At 42.1% G+C, this 19,493-nt stretch overlaps 1 protein-coding gene across 1 annotated transcript; it reads right to left on the minus strand.

The window, feature by feature from the left end:
- Nucleotides 1-9,104: 9,104 nt before the first annotated feature.
- Nucleotides 9,105-17,095, minus strand: MTNAP1 (mitochondrial nucleoid associated protein 1). Its single transcript, XM_060764236.2, has 5 exons — nucleotides 16,700-17,095; nucleotides 12,414-13,871; nucleotides 11,980-12,087; nucleotides 11,657-11,773; nucleotides 9,105-10,551 (listed from the first exon to the last, which is right to left on the minus strand). Exons 2-5 carry the CDS (start codon nucleotides 13,864-13,866, stop codon nucleotides 10,523-10,525), a joined length of 1,707 nt encoding a protein of 568 aa, XP_060620219.2. The 5' UTR covers nucleotides 13,867-13,871; nucleotides 16,700-17,095; the 3' UTR covers nucleotides 9,105-10,522.
- Between the last annotated feature and the right edge of the window lie 2,398 nt (nucleotides 17,096-19,493).

Consider the following 19,493-nt stretch of genomic DNA (forward strand, 5'->3'; position numbering starts at 1 on the left):
GAGCTACTTTAACACACATGTTTTCAGTTCAAAGGAGATTTAGTAAGTTCTTGGTGAATTGCTGTGGGATATTATTCAGCATAGTAGGTCAAAAATTGTGCAAGCCTGGCATAACCAAGTAATGCTTCAAAAGAAATATTAGGACGACAGCTTATATTTCAGAGAAACCACAATAACTCCACTGCGTAGAAGCTGTCCTGCTTTTGCACTGCCCAAGATGTAAGTTTGCAAGGTACATCTAATCAGTTAACTATGTGGAAGAGCTGAAAAGCCCAGTCCTCTTAGGTTACCTCCATCCCTTTGCAACAATCTCTGTACTTCCTTTTATTGCTAAACCTTTAGCCACCTTGCAAGCTATGTCTCTGTCACAACACTGATCTGTAGAATGTGCTTCCCAGCCACATGCGCCTAGTTACAGCTCCATTTCTGACCTTATCTGCCTCACCCACAAAGCCCCCATTTGTGTCATAGAGACTCCCTTGTTCCATAAAGACGCTATTCAGCAATGCCGCAGGCACACACACACGGAGGGCAGGGGACCTTTGCTGCTGGTGGTTTCATAACTTTCTGTCCTCTTGAACTGTGCTTATCTGATCCCCGAGTCCCTCTCCCACGTGCTGTATCAGCCGATCTGTCACACCAAGAATAATGGGAGCTGGTATTTAGCAGCTGAATCTAGTAAGTGCAAACTTGTTTCAGGTGTACTGCGATGCCATGTTTCTCTGTTTCATTACTTCCTACCATCTAAACTGTTGATTGTAGATACTATAGTAAGATACTATACTCAGGACTTACTACAAACAGTTCTAATGCAAGCCAGTAATGAGAAGTGAAGGCACACTAAAGAGTATCAAGGCTCTATGTCCACTCTTCTTCTGCAAGCAAAGGCAGAGGCAGACAATGTAAGATCTATGTGAGAGCTACCATTCAATACAATAGACGTGCAAGCCTGGGACACTGATCCATTGTTCTGTGGAAGAAACAACAACAGCGGCAGCTGGCCGAGGGAGGCCATTATGCTCAGCTGAATGGCAGGTTGGTCTTCTGTTTCCTAAGTAGCCAATGCAGTGCGGTGCAGCCATGTGGCCAGATGAAGGGGAACGTTTCCTTTGTGTTATGGTCTTTTCACAGAAGGGAAAAGGCTCTGGACGGCAGGCAGGACTGGAACTGTAGCTCTGAGATCATATGAAAGTGCACGTGCACCCCAACACACATATGGCTTGATGTGCATGACAGAGCCAAAGGAAAATGGACGATGCTCCCATTTAGTATAAATTAGTACAACTGGGCCTTTCTTGTATTTTTAATCTCTTCAGCCAGTCCACTGGGAACCAATAGAGGTGCTTCTGGATGTTGATACGGTGTGAACTGTGCTCTAGATTTGCAAAATGTTACATCTGTGATTATTTTTGAAATATGGGACTTTTTCAAGGCATCAGCATAAATTCTTAGAGCTAGAACAAACTACGCAGATTATACCACTTGGATGGCCGAAAGCAAGGAGCTGAGAAGCCTTCTAATCAAGGTGAAAGAAGAAAGCGCAAAAGCTGGGTTGCAGCTAAACAAAAAAACCAAGATTATAGCAACAATAATGATTGATAACTGGAAAATAGAGGGAGAAAATGTGGAGGCAGAAACAGACTTTGTATTTCTAGGTGCAAAGATTACTGCGGATGCAGATTGCAGCCAGGAAATCAGACACTTCTTAGGAGGAGAGCAATGACCAATCTCAATAAAATAGTGAATAGTAAAGACATCACACTGGCAACAAAGATCTGCATAATTAAAGCAATGGTATTCCCCATAGTCACCTATGGATGTGAGAGCTGGACCATAGGGAAGGCTGAGTGAAGGAAGATTGATGCTTTTGAACTGTGGTGTTGGAGGAAAGTTCTGAGAGTGCCTTGGACCCCCAGAAGATCCAACCAGTCCATACTTCAGGAAATAAAGCCTGACTGCTCACTGGAGGGAAGGATAGTAGAGGCAAAGTTGAAGTACTTTGGCAACATAATGAGAAGACAGGAAAGCTTAGAGAAGACAATTATGCAGGAGGAAATGGAAGGAAAAAGGAAGAGGGGCTGACCAAGGGCAAGATGGATGGATGGCATTCTTGTAGTGACTGGCTTGACCTTGGAGCTGGGGGTGGTGACAGCCAACAGGGAGCTCTGGCATGGGCTGGTCCATGAGGTCATGAAGAGTCGGAAGAGATTTAACGAATGAACAACAAAGGACAGAATGTGCCTTAATGTAGGGCCATATGTGCACAAGCACATATATAAGTTCAAAGAATGATGGGAACTTTGCTTGATAAAATGTGCAATATAAAATGTGGTTTTCACAACTCATTTTAAGCTCCACCAGTTCACACTAAACTAGCAGAAAAAAATCCATGAGGGCAAATCACCTAAAAGACAGGGTTCAGGTTTTGTCTGCCCTTGTGCAATGCTAAGCATGTGTAAATCTTGATATTCCAGCAGGCCTCCTTTTTTGTATAGAATTGTGAAGTGCTTCATTAGGTGGAAGATTTCAGGGAGGACAAATTCATATCATTTCAAGTTGAAGGCCTTGGCTTCCACCTGCATTTGTGATAAAGTAGCTTGTGTTATTTTAAATTTATTTTTTGTACAATGTAATAAAAGTTAAACCATTTTGTATATAAATCATATACAAAAACATTTCAACAAAAGTCCCTCCCTGCAACCCTCTTGACTGATATGTAATGAACATGGCTACACAATACTGGTTTGGAAATCATAGAATTTTCCAGATGATGTTGGATTGCAAAGCCCATCAATACTAACTAGCATATCCAATCATATGGAATGCCGAGGACAGCAATCTTAACAATGCCTGTTTGGTTGCAGGTTTTGTTTGCCCTTGCACAATGCTATATGAATCCCATTATTCTGTGCCAGTTGGACTGCTGGAATTTGAAATTTGGAGCCCTCGGTGGCGCAGTGGGTTAAACTGCTGAGTTGCTGAACTTGCTAACCAAAAGTTTGCAGGTTCAAGTCTGGGGAGCGGCGTGAGCTACTGCTGTTAGCCCAGCTTCTGCCAACTTAGCAGTTTGAAAACATGCAAATATGAGTAGATCAATAGCTACTGCTTCTGCAGGAAGGTAACGGTGCTCCGTGCAGTCATCCTGGCTACATGACCTTGGAGGAGTCTATGGACAATACCAGCTCTTTAGCTTAGAAATTGAGATGAGTACCAACCCCCAGAGTCAGACACAACTGGACTTAATGTCAAGGGAAAATCTTTACCTGGACTGCTGGAATCTCAGTTCTGGACTATGCCCAGCTTTTGGTACTCACAAGCTGTACCTAGGAGCCTTAAAATGAGTAGCAGACCTGAGACCAATAAATGTGGCATTAAATAAGGCTTCAGAATTACAACATCCCAAGGTAACGTTTTTCCCTTGAGCATTTACTCAGCCTTCTAGTATCTGGAGAAGTGGAGCATGCATTATTCCTAGAAAGCAAAGAGCAATGCCAGTGGAGAAAGTGCTATCCATCTGAGAGGAGCACCGCAGTCCCGATCTTCTTAGACACCTGTCGTTTCCATTTTGGCAGCATCCACTTGCTGCAGTTTGACAGAGCAGAAAGCTCACTGGGCAGGCAATCTATGAGAAGACTACACTCAGCTCTCAATAGTAGAAAGAAGAGGGAATTGATGCTGTCTCTTCACAAGAGAGCGAGAGGAGAGAGCACATGCAATGTAGTGGCTGGGGGTTCATGTGAAGATTTGGGAGACGGATTCAAGTTCGCCCTCCGCCTGCCATGGAAACTTGCTGAATGATCTTAAGCTAGGCGTGCATTCCCATCCTCTTTGCCTGATCTGTTTCACAGGTCTGCTGTGGGACAAAATGGGGGAAAGTATGTAAATAGGACTGTTTCAATATAAATAGAAATTATTTTTGAACCTTTGAGGAATACTGTTCTCTCGGGATTAATGGCATCTATTACATAGCCAAAGTGGCACTAGGGGTGAGAAAAGCAGTATATAAATGCTGTAAATAAATAAATAATAAATAATTAAGTATTTTAAATTGCATTGATTTTAATGAAGTGGGTGTGCGGCTAGATACATTTGAACACTTTCTGTGCAGAGCAGTGGGTCTTACACATGGTTATATATGATCTGATGCCTATGAATAAATACACAGAACAAATACTACAGAATAGTTTGCAAAAATATTTGATTTTGTTCTGCCCTTCGCATAACTACAATTTTGGACAACTGAAGAACAATTGCAATTATTTCATTATACTGTACAGGTTGAACATCTTACTGGATTTCTAAAATCTTAAATTGTCCACATGGCTAGCTTTGCTTTCTGATAGTTCAATGTACAATTTGGTTTCATGCACAAAATTATATAAAATACTGTATAAAATTACCATAAAACTATGTGCATAAGGTGCATATGAAATATCTATGACCACATCTCCAAGTTATCTCATTATGTACATCTGTGCAAATCCAGATATTCTAAAATCAAATATAGGATAATCAACCTATATTTCACAAAAAGAGCTGGGATGCTGAGATGGAGGGGTGAGTGGTAACTGAAGTAGCCATTGGCGTTTTCATTTTCTCACCTCTCTAGCAAAGCAAGGACCATTCCCTTGGGAAATGTTACTACGTGTGCAAAATAATAATAATAAAAACCTAAACAAAAATCAACCAGACAGTTCGATTTTTCTGCAAAACAAATATTTTTTGTAATACCGGCTCATTTGGTTTGAATAACCTCCAAAGAAAGAAGGTTGTAATTGTTTTACCTAACTTTTAGAAGTCAGTTAGAAATTACTGGACCCAAAACTGGTCACTTCTTTATCTTTACATCCTGCTGCTTTATTATAATTAAGTTTGGGGACACAGGCTGGATATACACTGCCATATATCCCAGGATCTGATCCCAAATGATCTGCATTGAACTGGATTATATGAGTACACACTGCCAGACAGGACCGTAGCCAGAAAAAAAAATGGGTGTGTGTGTGTGAATTTGTTTTAGTGAATCATGAGAAGTAGTTCCATAACACACAATAATTTAAATAGTATGATTCATTCTATATTTTATATAGAGTTAAATAAATCAATTTTCCGCTCTCCTTCATGGGGGGCTTCAAATCCCTCCCATGCCTTAAGCTCTCCCTGCCAGTTATGGGAGAGCCTAAGTTGGGTGGGCCAACTTGGTTGCTTCCACTATATCAGCTATTGATGCAAGTAATGACTGTGAATAAATTGTCAAAATTTGCTTGAGATAGTGCTTGCAGTTCTGGAGGGACTTGAGAAAAAGCCTGATGAGGAGTGGGTTAAAGAGCTGGGCATGTTTAGCCTGCAGAAGAGAAGGCTGACAGGAGACATGATGGCCATCTATAAATATGTGAGTCACAGGGCGGAGGGAGCACGCTTGTTTTCTGCTGCCCTGGAGACTAGGACACAGAACAATCAGCTTCAAACTACAGGAAAGAAGATTCCACCAGAACATTAGGAAGAACTTCCGGACTGTGAGAGCTGTTCAGCAGTGGAACTCTCTGCCCCGGAGTGTGGTGGAAGCTCCTCCTTTGGAGGCTTTTAAACAGAGGCTGGATGGCCATCTGTCAGGGATGATTTGAATGTGATTTTCCTGCTTCTTGGCAGGGGGTTGGACTGGCTGGCCTTCGAGGTTTCTTCCAGCTCTATGATTCTATGAAGACGTCAAAGACAACCCCCCCCCCCCCCTGTACAAATCTTCCCAAGAAATCCTTAGGATAGCCATACATTGGAAACTTGAAAGCACACAACAGTGCCACTTGCTGTTTGTTTGGAAAGCTGCAATTTGGGGTCTTTACACATATTCCATGTGGATAATTATTTCTGGGAACCCATTCTTTCAAATGCCTCTTTATGTAGAGTTTTTTAAAAAATTGGAAAAAAAATTATTCACCCTGTTCACAAAAGCTAATCTCAAGGCCCACAATACCAATTTGCTTTCCTGGAGGCTTTTCAAAAATAGGCCAGCAATATGCTGCCACTTCCTTCAACTAAGTCCTGCCATGGCATTGCTGATGTTCAAAATAACGGTAGAATTACACAGCAAGAAAAACTGAAATATAACCTTTAGCACCTGGTATTTGTTAGAAGACTCTCAAGCAATTCATATCATAGCTTCCAAGATCAGGCAGGATCTGGGCTCTTGGGAGTATTTAAACATTGCAGAGCCCATTCATCTCAAAAGCTTGAAAGGGATTTATGATTGCTTTTACTGGGTGTATTCTGAAAATAGGATGCATACAGTAGCTCATAAAGGGAGGAGTCAGAGAACTGGATAGTTTAATGGAGTTTGGTCAAGATGAGATTGTGGGGTCTGCCAAACAAAAGCACACGTTTCGGAGTCTTGCTCACAGTTTCAAAAGGCCATCATGGGAACACTTACAGAAAAGGTTGTAATACTTAGCAGCAAGAATGTTCTACTACATTCAAATTTTGCTGTCAGAAGGAAAACAGACAGGACACCTTTCTCTTTAGCCAAGCATTTTAATCAGTTCTTTTATGTGGCAATCATACTTGCCTTCCCATCTTTTCTATTGGCCCTTGACCGCCACCTACAGTGCACTGGCAGCAACTACTGACAAGGCCTTAAGTCCAGGCAATGTTCAGACTTTGCAGTGGAAGTGAATTCCCTTTGGGGCAAGAAGGGCAGGATATTAAATAAATAAATTAATATAATATAATAAATAAATAAATGTGTCAGCTGCCTGCCTTATTTGCACAGCACAGACAACTGTGGAAATGCATATACTACTGCACATCTTGACAGAGGTAAGAATTACCTGACCTGTTTTGATTCAGGATTTCACATCCTGGACTGTCTTCCTCAGGCAAGAGTTTTGTCTTGAAACAGCTCGACATTTTCTTGTTTTATTTAAACTGAATATGCTTTGCAATTGTGGTTGACAGTTAACGTACAATGCCATCAACGGTAGTTACCCCTTTTAGCATCTCCAGAGCCCACTTTCTATGACATTATAAGGGCCATGAAACCTCAGGGTCTATGATAGCCCTGGCCTAGCAATCCTAGTTTAGTGTTTTTTAGTTCAAAATTCCATAAATGATTTGATAGCTTCAGTTGGCATAGACAGAGCCAAGCCATTCTTCTTTCAGGGAGGCTGCGTCTACACAAAGGCAAGAGAGAAAGCCCAAAAGAGAGGGGTAGGACAGCTCCTTCTAGAAGACAATTCCTACTGCTCTTACTGGGGGCACTGTAGACTAAGATCAACAAAACTCTCTAAAAACCAATTCTAAACAATCCTAATCAGCTAACCACAAACCAAGTTAACTAAAGAAATGTATAATGCCCCCAAAAGTCAACATAAAGCAAAGCTTTGGTACTTTTGCCCTTCTACATGATTAGACCAACAGGTCTCGTTCGCTACATGAAACACAGCCAATGGCAAGGAAAGAAACAAGTTGTGGTCCAAAATATGCAACTTACCAAGCTTCGTGTGGTCATATGAGTCCCCTTCTGTTTTTGTTTTTTTTTTTTTGTCGTGTCAGGAGCAACCGCTCCTGTTGTGAGAGAATTGGCAGTCTGCAAGGACGTTGCCCAGGGGACGCCTGGATGATTTTTGATGTTTTATCATCCTTGTGGGAGGCTTCTCTCTTGTCCCCGCATGAGGAGCTGGAGCTAATAGAGGGAGCTCATCCGCCTCTCCCTGGATTCGAACCAGTGACCTGTCGGTCTTCAGTCCTGCCGGCACAGTGCTTTAGCCCACTGCGCCACCGGGGGCTGCCTCCCCTTCTGGTGCACACAAATGAAACTACTAGGGTAATATATTTAGAGACGGGAGTTTGTTGATGTACAGATATGAGGGGTAGAATTTCAAGACATAATGATTAACAGACTAACATACAAGTAGTAGAAGTAACAGAACAGCATGCTAAGGTTGTTTTCTTCATGATCTTTAAGGCTAAGATATATTTCCATAACAGCTGACCAACCCTGCACACAAACTTTCTAGCTGCCACACAAATTGCTAAAAACGCAAGTGTTTGGATGTTCTCTTTTTAATTTTGGTCCTTTCTGAGGTTGAGGATTTCAAGGACAACTTTGTAAAAGGATGAATCACTGTTCCTGAAGGCTTGCAAATTCACCCCTCAGAGAAGAATGAGGGGTGGAAAGGGTAATGCAGCATCCAGGGCCACGAAGACATCCATAGGTTGGATTTAACATTAAGATCTTCATCTACTAACTTCCAAATATTTATAACTACATTGCAAGAAATTGAATTATTGTACACACTTGTATATAAGTGGACCTCACATACAAATCGACAGCAGGCTTTAGGGACAAAATTATGGGTTGTGATATGACCCATGAACAGCTCGAGGGTCATTCTGCAGAATGGGAAATGTGCCAATGTTGACCCAGGGAACCTGCTACCACTGGCCACTGATACCATTTTCTTGCCCCAGGATTCAAAAATGCCAGAAGCAGCACCACAGTGGAGAGAGCAGAGATCCAGTGCTCTTTTTATGGTAAGACAGACTCTTATCTTCAGCCACTTGACCCACAAAAAGAGACAATTCCTTTTTTTGGGGGGGTGAGGTGGATGGGAATTAAGGCACAGTACTCACATTGATCCTGAATATGGCTTTTTTATGGAAACAAGGTTGGGTGAAAAAAGCTTCAGTGCAGACACTTTTTCCCCATGAAAATTCTTTCAGAAGTGAATTTCCCTTCCGAGGGGCAGATGTCACTCATTTCCTGTTGTCTCATCCACATTCTTAACTATGAGTGTTTGTAGGTTGGATGTTTGTAACTCAGAAACTTCTTTCATATGCCACATGGCCTTTCTTACACTACTAAAACTAGACTTCTACCTTTGAGTGAAGTGACAAATACAGTTCAACTGTTCAGATGTCACTCCTGTTGCTTCTTCATGCAGTTGGGTGGAGTCATCCTTTGCATCAGGTAACAGCCAACTACTTTTTACATTTAGTCACTGACACTCTGCTGAAAAAGATGCTGATGTCACTGTACTGCATGACAGAAACACATTACAATCTCCAGTTTAAAATATTCCACTCCACTAAAAAAAAAGGCCAAGCAAAACTTGATTTTACAATTTTACATAATGGATTTCATCATCCACCAATTTTGATATCCACAGGTTTTTAACTCAAACCCTTGCAGATACCAAGGGTTTTACTGTGAGTTTCTACTAGAAATGTTTCCATTGCTACTAACTCCTTGATATAAGTCAGAACAGCCCATGGCAGGATAAGAACGGGTATTTTAGTGCTATGTTCCATTAGTAGGAAACTACTATATTGTCTGACCTTTAAACACTTGAAAGACTTGACTGATGGCCACTGTTTTAGAGAATTCTGGCCTCCCACTCTTTTTTAAAGGAATATGTTAGAGTTCATGTACAATCTAACTAAGGTTCTGCTCTGCCTTTTTCTTCCTTGCGAAGAAGTCAGCCTGAAATCACCAGGATTGCCTTCTGCTCTGAGATTTACAAGGCTGCCAGAACTTAAAGAGTCAGACTTAAAGTTTTGTGAATTGCTTTGGAAGCTCTGAAAAACTGGGTTGAGTAACAAAACTGAAGAAAGATACATGTTGCCTCCACTGATAGGAAAACATGATGGTTCCTTGGGGGTGCTTTGAATGTGATTTTCATGAGTCTTGGCAGGGAGTTGAACTGGATGGCCCATGAGGTCTCTTCCAACTCGATGATTCTATTCCTGTTTGTATGTTTTTGTTAAAAAAAACTGCAAGCCAATTTGAGCCTCAGTTCTGGGAGAAATAAATAAATAAATATAACAACCACCATTGAAATGTGTTGTATATGCTCAGTCTCATATCCTTTTTTTTACAAATTAGTCTTTGCCTAGTTCATTTGTCATGGAAATATTGAGAGTTACAGGCAGAGAAGGCCTGGGCATATCTGAACTGTAGTCACTATATCTTGTATACAATCTTCATAAAAAAGGGTGTGAAAGGGCCAATCACTGCAAAAGAACTGTGTGCATAATTCTACATGCTGTATTCCCACAAGACTAACACCAAATACCTTTAAGCAACTTGAGCAGGCACTTAAAATTCTTAAAACTATAAAGGGAGAGTTTGGTTTTGAAATAAATTTACTTCTCATCAAGTTGATGCTGTATCCATTAGCTTTTGGTAACAGGCCTCAAGTTCCTAGACATTTCAATAATATGTCCATTCAGTGATTCTCAACCTGTGGGCCCCCAGATGTTTTGGCCTATAACTCCCAGAAATCCCAGCCAGTTTACCAGCTGTTAGGATTTCTGGGAGTTGAAGGCCAAAACATTTTGGGACCCACAGGTTGAGAACCACTTTATACCATGACTGGCAACCTTTTGTCAAGGAGAGTAAACAAGTGAGCATAGACTCGTGTATGCATGACTCCTGCAGCACTCTTCCTTGTGGTGGTGTTTCTACTGGAACAAGTCCACACTCTGTTTCCATGTTGTTCTCCTTCCAGGAAACGCTCTTGGACTCCAATCAATGGTATTTCCGCCAACGACTTTGTTCTTTTATGAAAAAGAGGGAAAAATCGACACATTATTCATCCAAAACTTTCAAGAAATAGTAGCATATATATCTAATTTATGCTATGTCTTTGGGTACCATATAGTTATGGTTGATAATAGGTACTGTGCTTTAGTTACTTCAGCAATCCTTTAATTTATTGTTTTTATTTATTGGGGCTCTACATTTATGTCCTGCAATCCTATAAAAGCATGAAGTCTCTGCTTGAGCCTTTTACTCATGAAGATAAAGTACGGCAGCCATAATTTTCTAACTGTCCCCCACCCAAATTTGGTTACGACTAGAGTTTAGTGGACAATACTAAGCAGGAACACCACTAGCCTTGCTGACAGTTGCTTTCTGTTTAATGGGTATGAACCGAAAATAACTCCTTTCAGTCTGGATAGTAATAATAATACTAACAACAACAACACTTTATTTATATTCCGCTATGTCTCCCTGAGGGGACTCAGAGAGGATTACAACATACACAGATAGGCAAATATTCAATGCCTTTAATACAGTGGAAATAACAATGACATACAAATACACAGAACAAAGGTAAAGGCTTCCCCTTTAATCTCTGGCTTTCTGGTCACGGTGCTCAACTCTGGCCATGGGGAGGTGCTCTCGCTCCATTTCTAAGCCAGGGAGCCTGTTGTCCATAGACACCTCCTGGTCGTGTTTGCTGGCATGGCTGCATGGCCGCCTTTATTACCTTCCTGCCAAAGCAATACCTATTGATCAACTCACTTTTGCATTTTTTTGAACTGCTAGGTTGGCAGGATCTAGGACTAACAGTGGGAGCTCATTCCTACCCATGGCTTTGAACTGCCAACCTTTAGGTCAACAGATTCAACAGTTCAACTGTTTAACCCGTTGCGCCACTGTGGCCCTGTTTCTGACCCTGTTTTCTGTCAAAATGAGAATAAAACTAGAATTTATTCCTCAAATACTTTGCATGTGGATATGCCCAAACAGCAAAATCCCTATGCACTAAGTACTAGGAAAAAAACCCATCTTATATGATAAAGAGTGCCCATATTGGCTATCACTGAGGAAATATTGTGAAGAAATTCAATGAAACACCAGGAAAAGAACCCCTACTATTGTGTTCATAGGTCCATGTGTAACTGAGGATGCAGTAGCCAAACAGCAGCATAGCGATCCCAGCCACTCCGCCCTTTTTCACATTAATGTACTTGTTGTAGTATCTATTCCGGGCTGTTTAGGAAACAAAAAACACAGGAGCTATTTGATGATTCATGTCAGTAGAATCCTCGTAGATTTCCCCCCTCTTTTATCGATGTACATTAAAAGACTTGCCCAGCCAACCCTGACCTCCATGTTGGCGTGAAAGCTGCTGCATCAACCCCTGCCCACCCATCTCGAGGTGGGACTGAAAGACACGGTAACTGATTTTCCCTCACCTCTGCATGTTACTCCGAGCATCCCCTGCGGAGACAGGTCACGCGTGGCTAGCCAAGCAGGCAAATCGTGGAGCTTTACATCCATCAAACACCTTTCTGCCAGAGGAACTAGGGAACAGAACAGCAAGACAGGTTTCTATGACTAGCACACACTTTTCCACCCTTCCACCCAGTTTGTAAGACTCATATGCTGCACCAATTTCCTCAACCCTCAACAACCATTTATGTACTTTGAGCTGCTGGAATCACTGCATGGTATCCTATGTGGACAGGAATACATTGTTCCTCTCCGAATCATAGGCCTGCCCTCCTATATCTAAAAATCAAACAAATTACACCAGAAACAGATTCTAAGAAACAAGCACACGATGTCAGCACAATAGTCAATGTAATGTCCCTCTTAGAAACCAGCAAAGAAAAGGGTTCCCTTTTACCATGTTTGCCTTCAGAAGGGAGAATAAGAACTTGATGTCCTGGGATTCTTACATTCCACTGAGGCTTCTGGGAAAACAAGCCCAGGCTGAGATAGTTAGGATACAGTTCAGGAAAAAACTCCAGTCCTAAAGATCTTGACTCCACACATCTATCCAGGAGCGAAATCCCACAGGCAACAGTCCTTTCTGACAAGTGGAGTGATGGTGGTCTCAAAGGTATTTCTGAGGTATTGTATCCTGGGGTAACAGGAGTCCCTGAAGGTAAAGCAGAGCCTTTTTCCAGGCTTGTCAAGTATGTTTTATCATCTATTTCTCCAAGTGCTTTTGCAAATGCATCACAGGTCTCTGACTTGGGATTAGTATAAACATGTGACCCTACAGGATAGCTTTTTCTTTTCAAAAATAAAGGATCTTTGTCTATTGCCATTTTTACTCCTGTTGCCAGCTGAAGAGGATTGCCAGAGATCTTTCTGCTGTTGTCCCCAGGCAACATATTGGGCACTATGTGCGCTTCAACTGCAGTGACGCCCTCTCCCATCTGTCCATGCCCAACATCCTCGGCAAGCTCAAGCCCTAAAGCACTCCTTTGAGTCCCACTCTGTGTAACTGTAACAACCTGCTGCTTGTTAGCTGAGTTAGTCTTTGCACCTTCAGGGGATGGCTTCACAGGCCACTGACTTGTCTTGTGCTTGGTGGCAGCATTTCCACTCAATGGGCTATTTTGAACAGAAGGCCTATTCCTCAGCACTCTCACTTGGTGGTTTTCAATCACCAGCTCTATCCTGTCAGTAATTCCCTGATAAAAGGGTTGAAGATTTTCAATAGAAGAGCTAGGAGAACCGGGTTCATTCTGTTTTCCAAAGCCCTCCTCATCATGTGTATGCTTGACCAAAAGTTTTGGTGTTTGGCTAGGAGGATCAGATGCAGGGTTTCTATTCTGGGTTGGTGGCTCTAATGCAAGGCCAGGCACAAACTCATTTCCCTCAAATGTTATTTTACTTCTGCTTTTCTTTTTTGTGGGTGAGTGCTTTGCAAGTGTCATTTCTGAAACCACTTTCTCAGCTGGCTCTGCAGAGACCTCTTCAGAGGTGCTTTGTCCACTGCCTTTGGTTTTGTTCGTCTCTTTACTAACAGGCTTCATTTGTGTTTGTGTATCAGGACTGCTGCTTGATGCTGCCCCAGCTATTTTCAAGTCTAAGGATTTTGTGGTTTTGTTCCTTGTCTGGTCAAGTTTGCTGTTCTTCTTCTTTTTATTTTTGGAAGCAGTTTCCATGCTTTCAATCTTCCCTTTCTTCTCAGTTGACAGTGATTCAGGTACAACAGAAGTACAGACCTTCCCATCCCTTGAGTCTGGGCCCCCTGCCATTTTGCAATGAGGCAAGTGGGACTTGAGCCGTTTGAATGGTTTTCTGCAGAAAGGGCAGATTTCTGTTCCTGGAAGATTGCTGGCCATTTTTTCTATGTGAAAAAGGAAACAAGGCATTATAAACTAATAATAAAAACACTAAATCTGATTGATTGCCCCTTAGGCCATATCACCAAACTAAACAACAAAGCTTGATACAATTTAATAAAACTCTATGTAGTAAGTTAAATAAGACATTTATAATAATACAGTAAATAACTGTGATAAAACCGAATATATACATCATATTATAAACTAGCAGACTTTCTATGTGCAGAGAAGAGCATCAAGAGCTGACACAATACCATCTCATCTTGCTTTTGGTACCTTTAAGTCATCTCATTCTGTTGAACACAGACTTGAGTGATTTAAAACAAGTTTCAGATACAGTCTCAACTGAAAATAACACTATGCAACCAAATTTGAAAAAAAAACCAACATGTTCCTAGTTTGAAAATGTTATTTCCTATTTAATTGTGTGGTACTTTGGGAAGTCTGATTTGGCCACGGTGCTCCATGCTTTGGTTACATCCCGTTTAGATTACTGCAACGCTCTCTACATGGGGTTGCCTATGAAGACTGCCCGGAAGCTCCAACTAGTCCAACATGCAGCAGCCAGAATGCTAACACGAGCAGGGTACAGGAAGCATACTACTCCTCTATTGCGCCAGCTCCACTGGCTGCCAATAAGCTTCCGAGCACAATTCAAAGTGCTGGTGTTAACCTATAAAGCCCTAAACGACTCCAGCCCAGTCTACCTGTCCGAACGTATTCTCCCTTATGAACCATCTAGGTTGCTAAGATCATCTGGAGGGGCCCTGCTCTTGGTCCCACCGGCCTCACAAGCGCGTCTGGTGGGGACGAGGGACAGGGCCTTCTCGGTGGTGGCCCCTCGACTCTGGAACTCTCTCCCACTGGAGATCAGAACTGCCCCCTCCATTCTGTCATTCAGAAAACGGGTGAAAACCTGGCTATGGAGTTTGGCTTTCGACGAGTGAATCAATATTCTGTGATCGGATGGATGACGATGAATGATGAACAACGAATTCACTATGACGACTGACCATTGTTATTATGTGATTGCATTTTGCTGTTTTAACATTTTAATTGAATATGTCATATGATGTTTTTAATGATTGTTTTGTGATATTATTGTTGGAAACCGGCCCGAGTCCCCCGATAGAGGGGAGAAGACCAGTATACAAAATTGCTAAATAAATAATAAAAATAAATTTGGAAGTAATTGTTAAACTCCAGAAACTTTGTTGAATTGGTTGAGGCTCAATGAGGTATGTAGTATGTACTAGGACCACAAGTCACCAAATACATTATTTAAATACAACCTTTCGATCCATGTGACTATAAGAAAAAAACATTGAATTACACCTTTTCTAGGACTGATGGTGGCAGGCAGGTTATGTAGCGGTGGGTAGGTGGATGTGAGTGAAATGGGGGCATTTCCCCCATAAAGATTTTAGTCCCCAAATGAATTTTTTGTTCATCCTAATTCCTAGCATTGCTGACTGTGAGATGCTTATTTATTTATTTACGACATTTATATCTTGCCCTTCTCAAACTGAAGGGGACTCTGGGCGGCCTACATTAGTGGCATTATTCTGTGCCCGAACCACAATAATTAAAAGCAATTAAACATCAATTTAAAACATGAAAATAACATATGTAAACATTAGATGACTACTGTGTATATATCCAAACCCAGATAATCAGATAATCGTATCGATCAATCCAAAATTAATTCCAACAGTGTTGCATGGATAATTATGCTGGGCCAAATGCTTGCTCCCAAAGCCAAGTTTTCACTTGTTTGTGAAATGACAGGAGGGAAGGGGCCGATCTAATTCCACTAGGGAGGGAGTTCCATAGCCAAGGAGCCACCACTGAGAAGGTCCTGTCTCTTGCCCCCATCAGTTGCACCTGCAAGGGTGGTGGGACCGAGAGCAGAGCCTCCCCAGATAATCTTAACCTCTGAGGTGGATCATAGAGGGAGATACATTCAGACAGAGAAGCTGGGCCAGAATTGTTTAGGGCTTTATAGGCTATAGGACCAGCACTTTGAATTGTACTTGATATCAAACCTGCAGTCAATGGAGCTAGCGCAACAGGGGGGTTGTGTGCTTACATCTTTCTATTTCTTGTGTTTATATTCTCTTCATTTCTTTTCCTGCCCCCCAACTTTTGCCTGCCAAAACTGTTATTTTTAAATACTTACGGAAAGTTACTATAATGCTAGAAATTTGGAAACTGAAAAGACACTTCATTTGGGATGGGGAGACTTCTTCTTTAGTGGGCCATGCTTTCATTTCTCCATAACTATATCCCAGACTTTTCAACAACATGATGGCAAGAAAACATTTGTTTTTACAGCCTGAAAGTTCTTTTATGCACAAAGCTTCCTTCCCTGTGTATTTACAGGCAAGTAGCAATGTTGCCCAGTGGCTTGAGCATTGGACTATGACTCTGAAAACCAAGGCCTGCATCCTGCTCAGCTGCGGAAACCCATTGGGTGTCCTTGGGCAAGTCACACTCTCACAGCCTCAGAGGAAGGCAAGGGCAACCCCCCCCCCCCGAACAAGTCTTGCCCCCAATAGGGCCACCATAGATCTGAAGTCACCAGGAGAGACAGTTAAGAAATATAATAATAACAGTAACAACAACAGCAATAATAATAGATGACTTGAAGGCACAGAGCAACAATGAAGCAGTTTATTTGCAGCAAAAGTAACAGTATACCCAGAAATAGCATTCTCAGGTGGGTTGAGCAGCCTGTTTGATTCCTTGGAAGAAGACCTGCCTGAAGAAAGCCTATCTTCCCACCAACAAAGGCTCCATCCCTCTCCTTTCCTCCTTTACCGTCCCTTACCTTGATTTGTTCAGCTGCAATCCAGCAGGAATCCCTTCTCAATGAACTTTCCGGCTCTCGGGAATTGAAAGAGAAAGCAGGGCGAAAGCAAGCTCTGGCCGCGAGGGGGCGTGGCCTCTTGTCACATGACCGGCCCAGGAATCCCCGCAGAGACATGGAAAGCGTTACAAGCAGCAGGTGACGCTCTTTTCTCAGTGGGATCTCCATAAGTGCTTTCTCCACTGGGCAACCCCTTGGACTCCCACTTGGACTGACCTGGCTCAATGCTATGGGGTGGCGGGGCTTGTCCTTTGGTGAGGCCCCAGCACTCTTTGGCAGAGAAGGCTGAGGGCCTTGTAAAACAACAACATCCACGATTCCATGGCATTAAAGCGATATCAAACTGCATTTATTCTACAGTGCAGATGCTCCCAAAGTGAAGCAATCCATGGCTCCTTCTTTGGAGGCTTTTAAACAGAGGCTGGATGGCCATCTGTCGGGGGTGCTTTGAATGCAATTTTCCTGCTTCTTGGCAGGAGGTTGGACTGGATGGTCCACGAGATCTCTTCCAACTCTATGATTCTATGGCAGCCCAGTATCACATACTCTTTTCAATTGCCAACTGTTATGAGGAGGGGATAATAATATTCATTATCATCATCATTGGGTTGTAAGTTTTTTGGGCTGCATGGCCATGTTCCAGAAGCATTCTCTTCTGATGTTTCACCTGCATCTATGGCAGGCATCCTCAGAGATTGTGAGACCTCACAACCTCTGAGGATGCCAGCCACAGATGCAGGCAGAACGTCAGGAGAGAATGCTTCTGGAACATGGTTTATTTATTTATCATGTCAGGAGCAGACCAAACAGTTACATTGCATTTTTAAACAAACAAACAAAAAGAACACAAAGTTTGCAAGCTTGCTAGTTGATTAAATGTCCTTTGACCAGTAGCTGGCCACTTGGAGTGCCTCTGGTGTTGCTGCAAGAAGGTCCTCCATTGTGCATGTAGCAGGGCTCAGGTTGCATAGCAGCAGGTGGTCTGTGGTTTGCTCTTCTCCACACTCGCATGTCGTGGATTCCACTTTGTAGCCCCATTTCTTAAGGTTGGCTCTGTATCTCGTGGTGCCAAAGCGCAGTCTGTTCAGCGCCTTCCAAGTTGCCCAGTTTTCTGTGTGCCCAGGAAGGAGTTTCTCATTTGGTATCAGCCATTGATTGAGGTTCTGGATTTGAGCCTGCCACTTTTGGACTCTCGCTTGCTGAGGTGTTCCAGCAAGTGTCTCTGTAGATCTTATAAAATTATTTCTGGAACATGGTCATACAGTCCAAAATACTTACAGCAACCCAGTGATTCCGTCTATGAAAGCTTTTGACAATACATTATTATTATTATTATTTACTGCCACAAGAAAGTAATGGTGGTCCCAGTGGTGATTGGCACACTGGGTGCAGTGCCTAAAGATCTTGGCCTGCACTTAAAAACAATTGGTGCTGACAAAATCACCATCTGTCCACTGCAAAAGGCCACCCTTCTCAAATCTGGGTGCATTACTCACCAATACATCACACAGTCCTAGACACTGGGAAGTGTCCGATGTGTGATCAAAAACAAAAGTCGACATAGTGATCTTGTTTGTTGTGTACTAATCTTGTTGTATATCAAATAATAATAATAATAATAATAACACTATGTTTAAAAAATTGAAAAAAATATGTTCCTGGTTTGAAAGTGTTATTTCCTGTTCAATTGTGCAGTCCTTACTTTGACTGTAGTTGTTTTACTCCAGAAATTTCATTTTTCCGGCAGCCACAAACTATGTTGAATTGGTAGAGACTGGATGAGATATTCATTGAAAACTACAGCAAAATTGTGATACAGGACGTCTCACAAAAACAAAGATTTTACAGTTTAATAAATCTTTTCCATATTTGTATGATAGAACCAATTAGGAAATGACATTTATAGCCTGGGAACAAAACCAGCATTACATAGTGTAATAAATACAGTTAAAATGTATTTCAAAACATATAATTGGAAGCCGACCTGAGTTTCCTTGTGGAAATAGGGTGGCCTATAAATGATTATTGTTGTTGTTATTATTCCAGCCACATCTTCCCCATATCCAAGTCTGACTTTTCCAGGAATGGGCGCAGTTGGCACACTAGCTTTAACTGATACACTCCCGATACCCTGACTTCCAGGAATAACCCTCTAATTATCTGCATCCTGTTTGTTCAGATAGATAGAGGCTGACTTTGCAGTTTGGAACAACACCTTGATAAATGCTTTATGAACAGTCACTTCCTCTGTTGGTAAAATGTACATCGTTATTTCAAAAGAAGTTCAAAGCAAGGCATGTCCTCAGCTAGGAAACGTCTAACCACTTTAATCATCATGGCTCAATGCTATACAGTCCTGGGAACTGCAATTTTACAAGATCTTTAGCCTTCTCTGTCAAAAAAGTGTCTCATCAAACCACAAGTCCCACTACTCCACAGCATTGAGCCATGCCAGTTCAAGTAAGGACAATCTGATGAAAGGTTATGTAAACCCTTGACTATGTTTTTGCTCTCTTTGAACGCTTTCTAAGGGCCCTTCCAGACAGGTCCTATATCCCAGGATCTGATTCCAACTTTTCTGCTTATCCCAGATTATGTGCCAGTGAGGACTCATATAATATATATAATTGGGAGCCCTTGGTGGCACAGTGGGTTAAACCACTGAGCTGCTAAACTTGTTGACTGAAAGGCTCCAGGTTCAAATCCGGGAAGCGGCATGAGCTCCCAATTTCAGCCCCAGCTTCTGCCAACCTAG

Source organism: Anolis sagrei, chromosome 2, assembly GCF_037176765.1.
Source record: "Anolis sagrei isolate rAnoSag1 chromosome 2, rAnoSag1.mat, whole genome shotgun sequence".
NCBI classification, from domain to species: Eukaryota; Metazoa; Chordata; class Lepidosauria; order Squamata; family Dactyloidae; genus Anolis; species Anolis sagrei.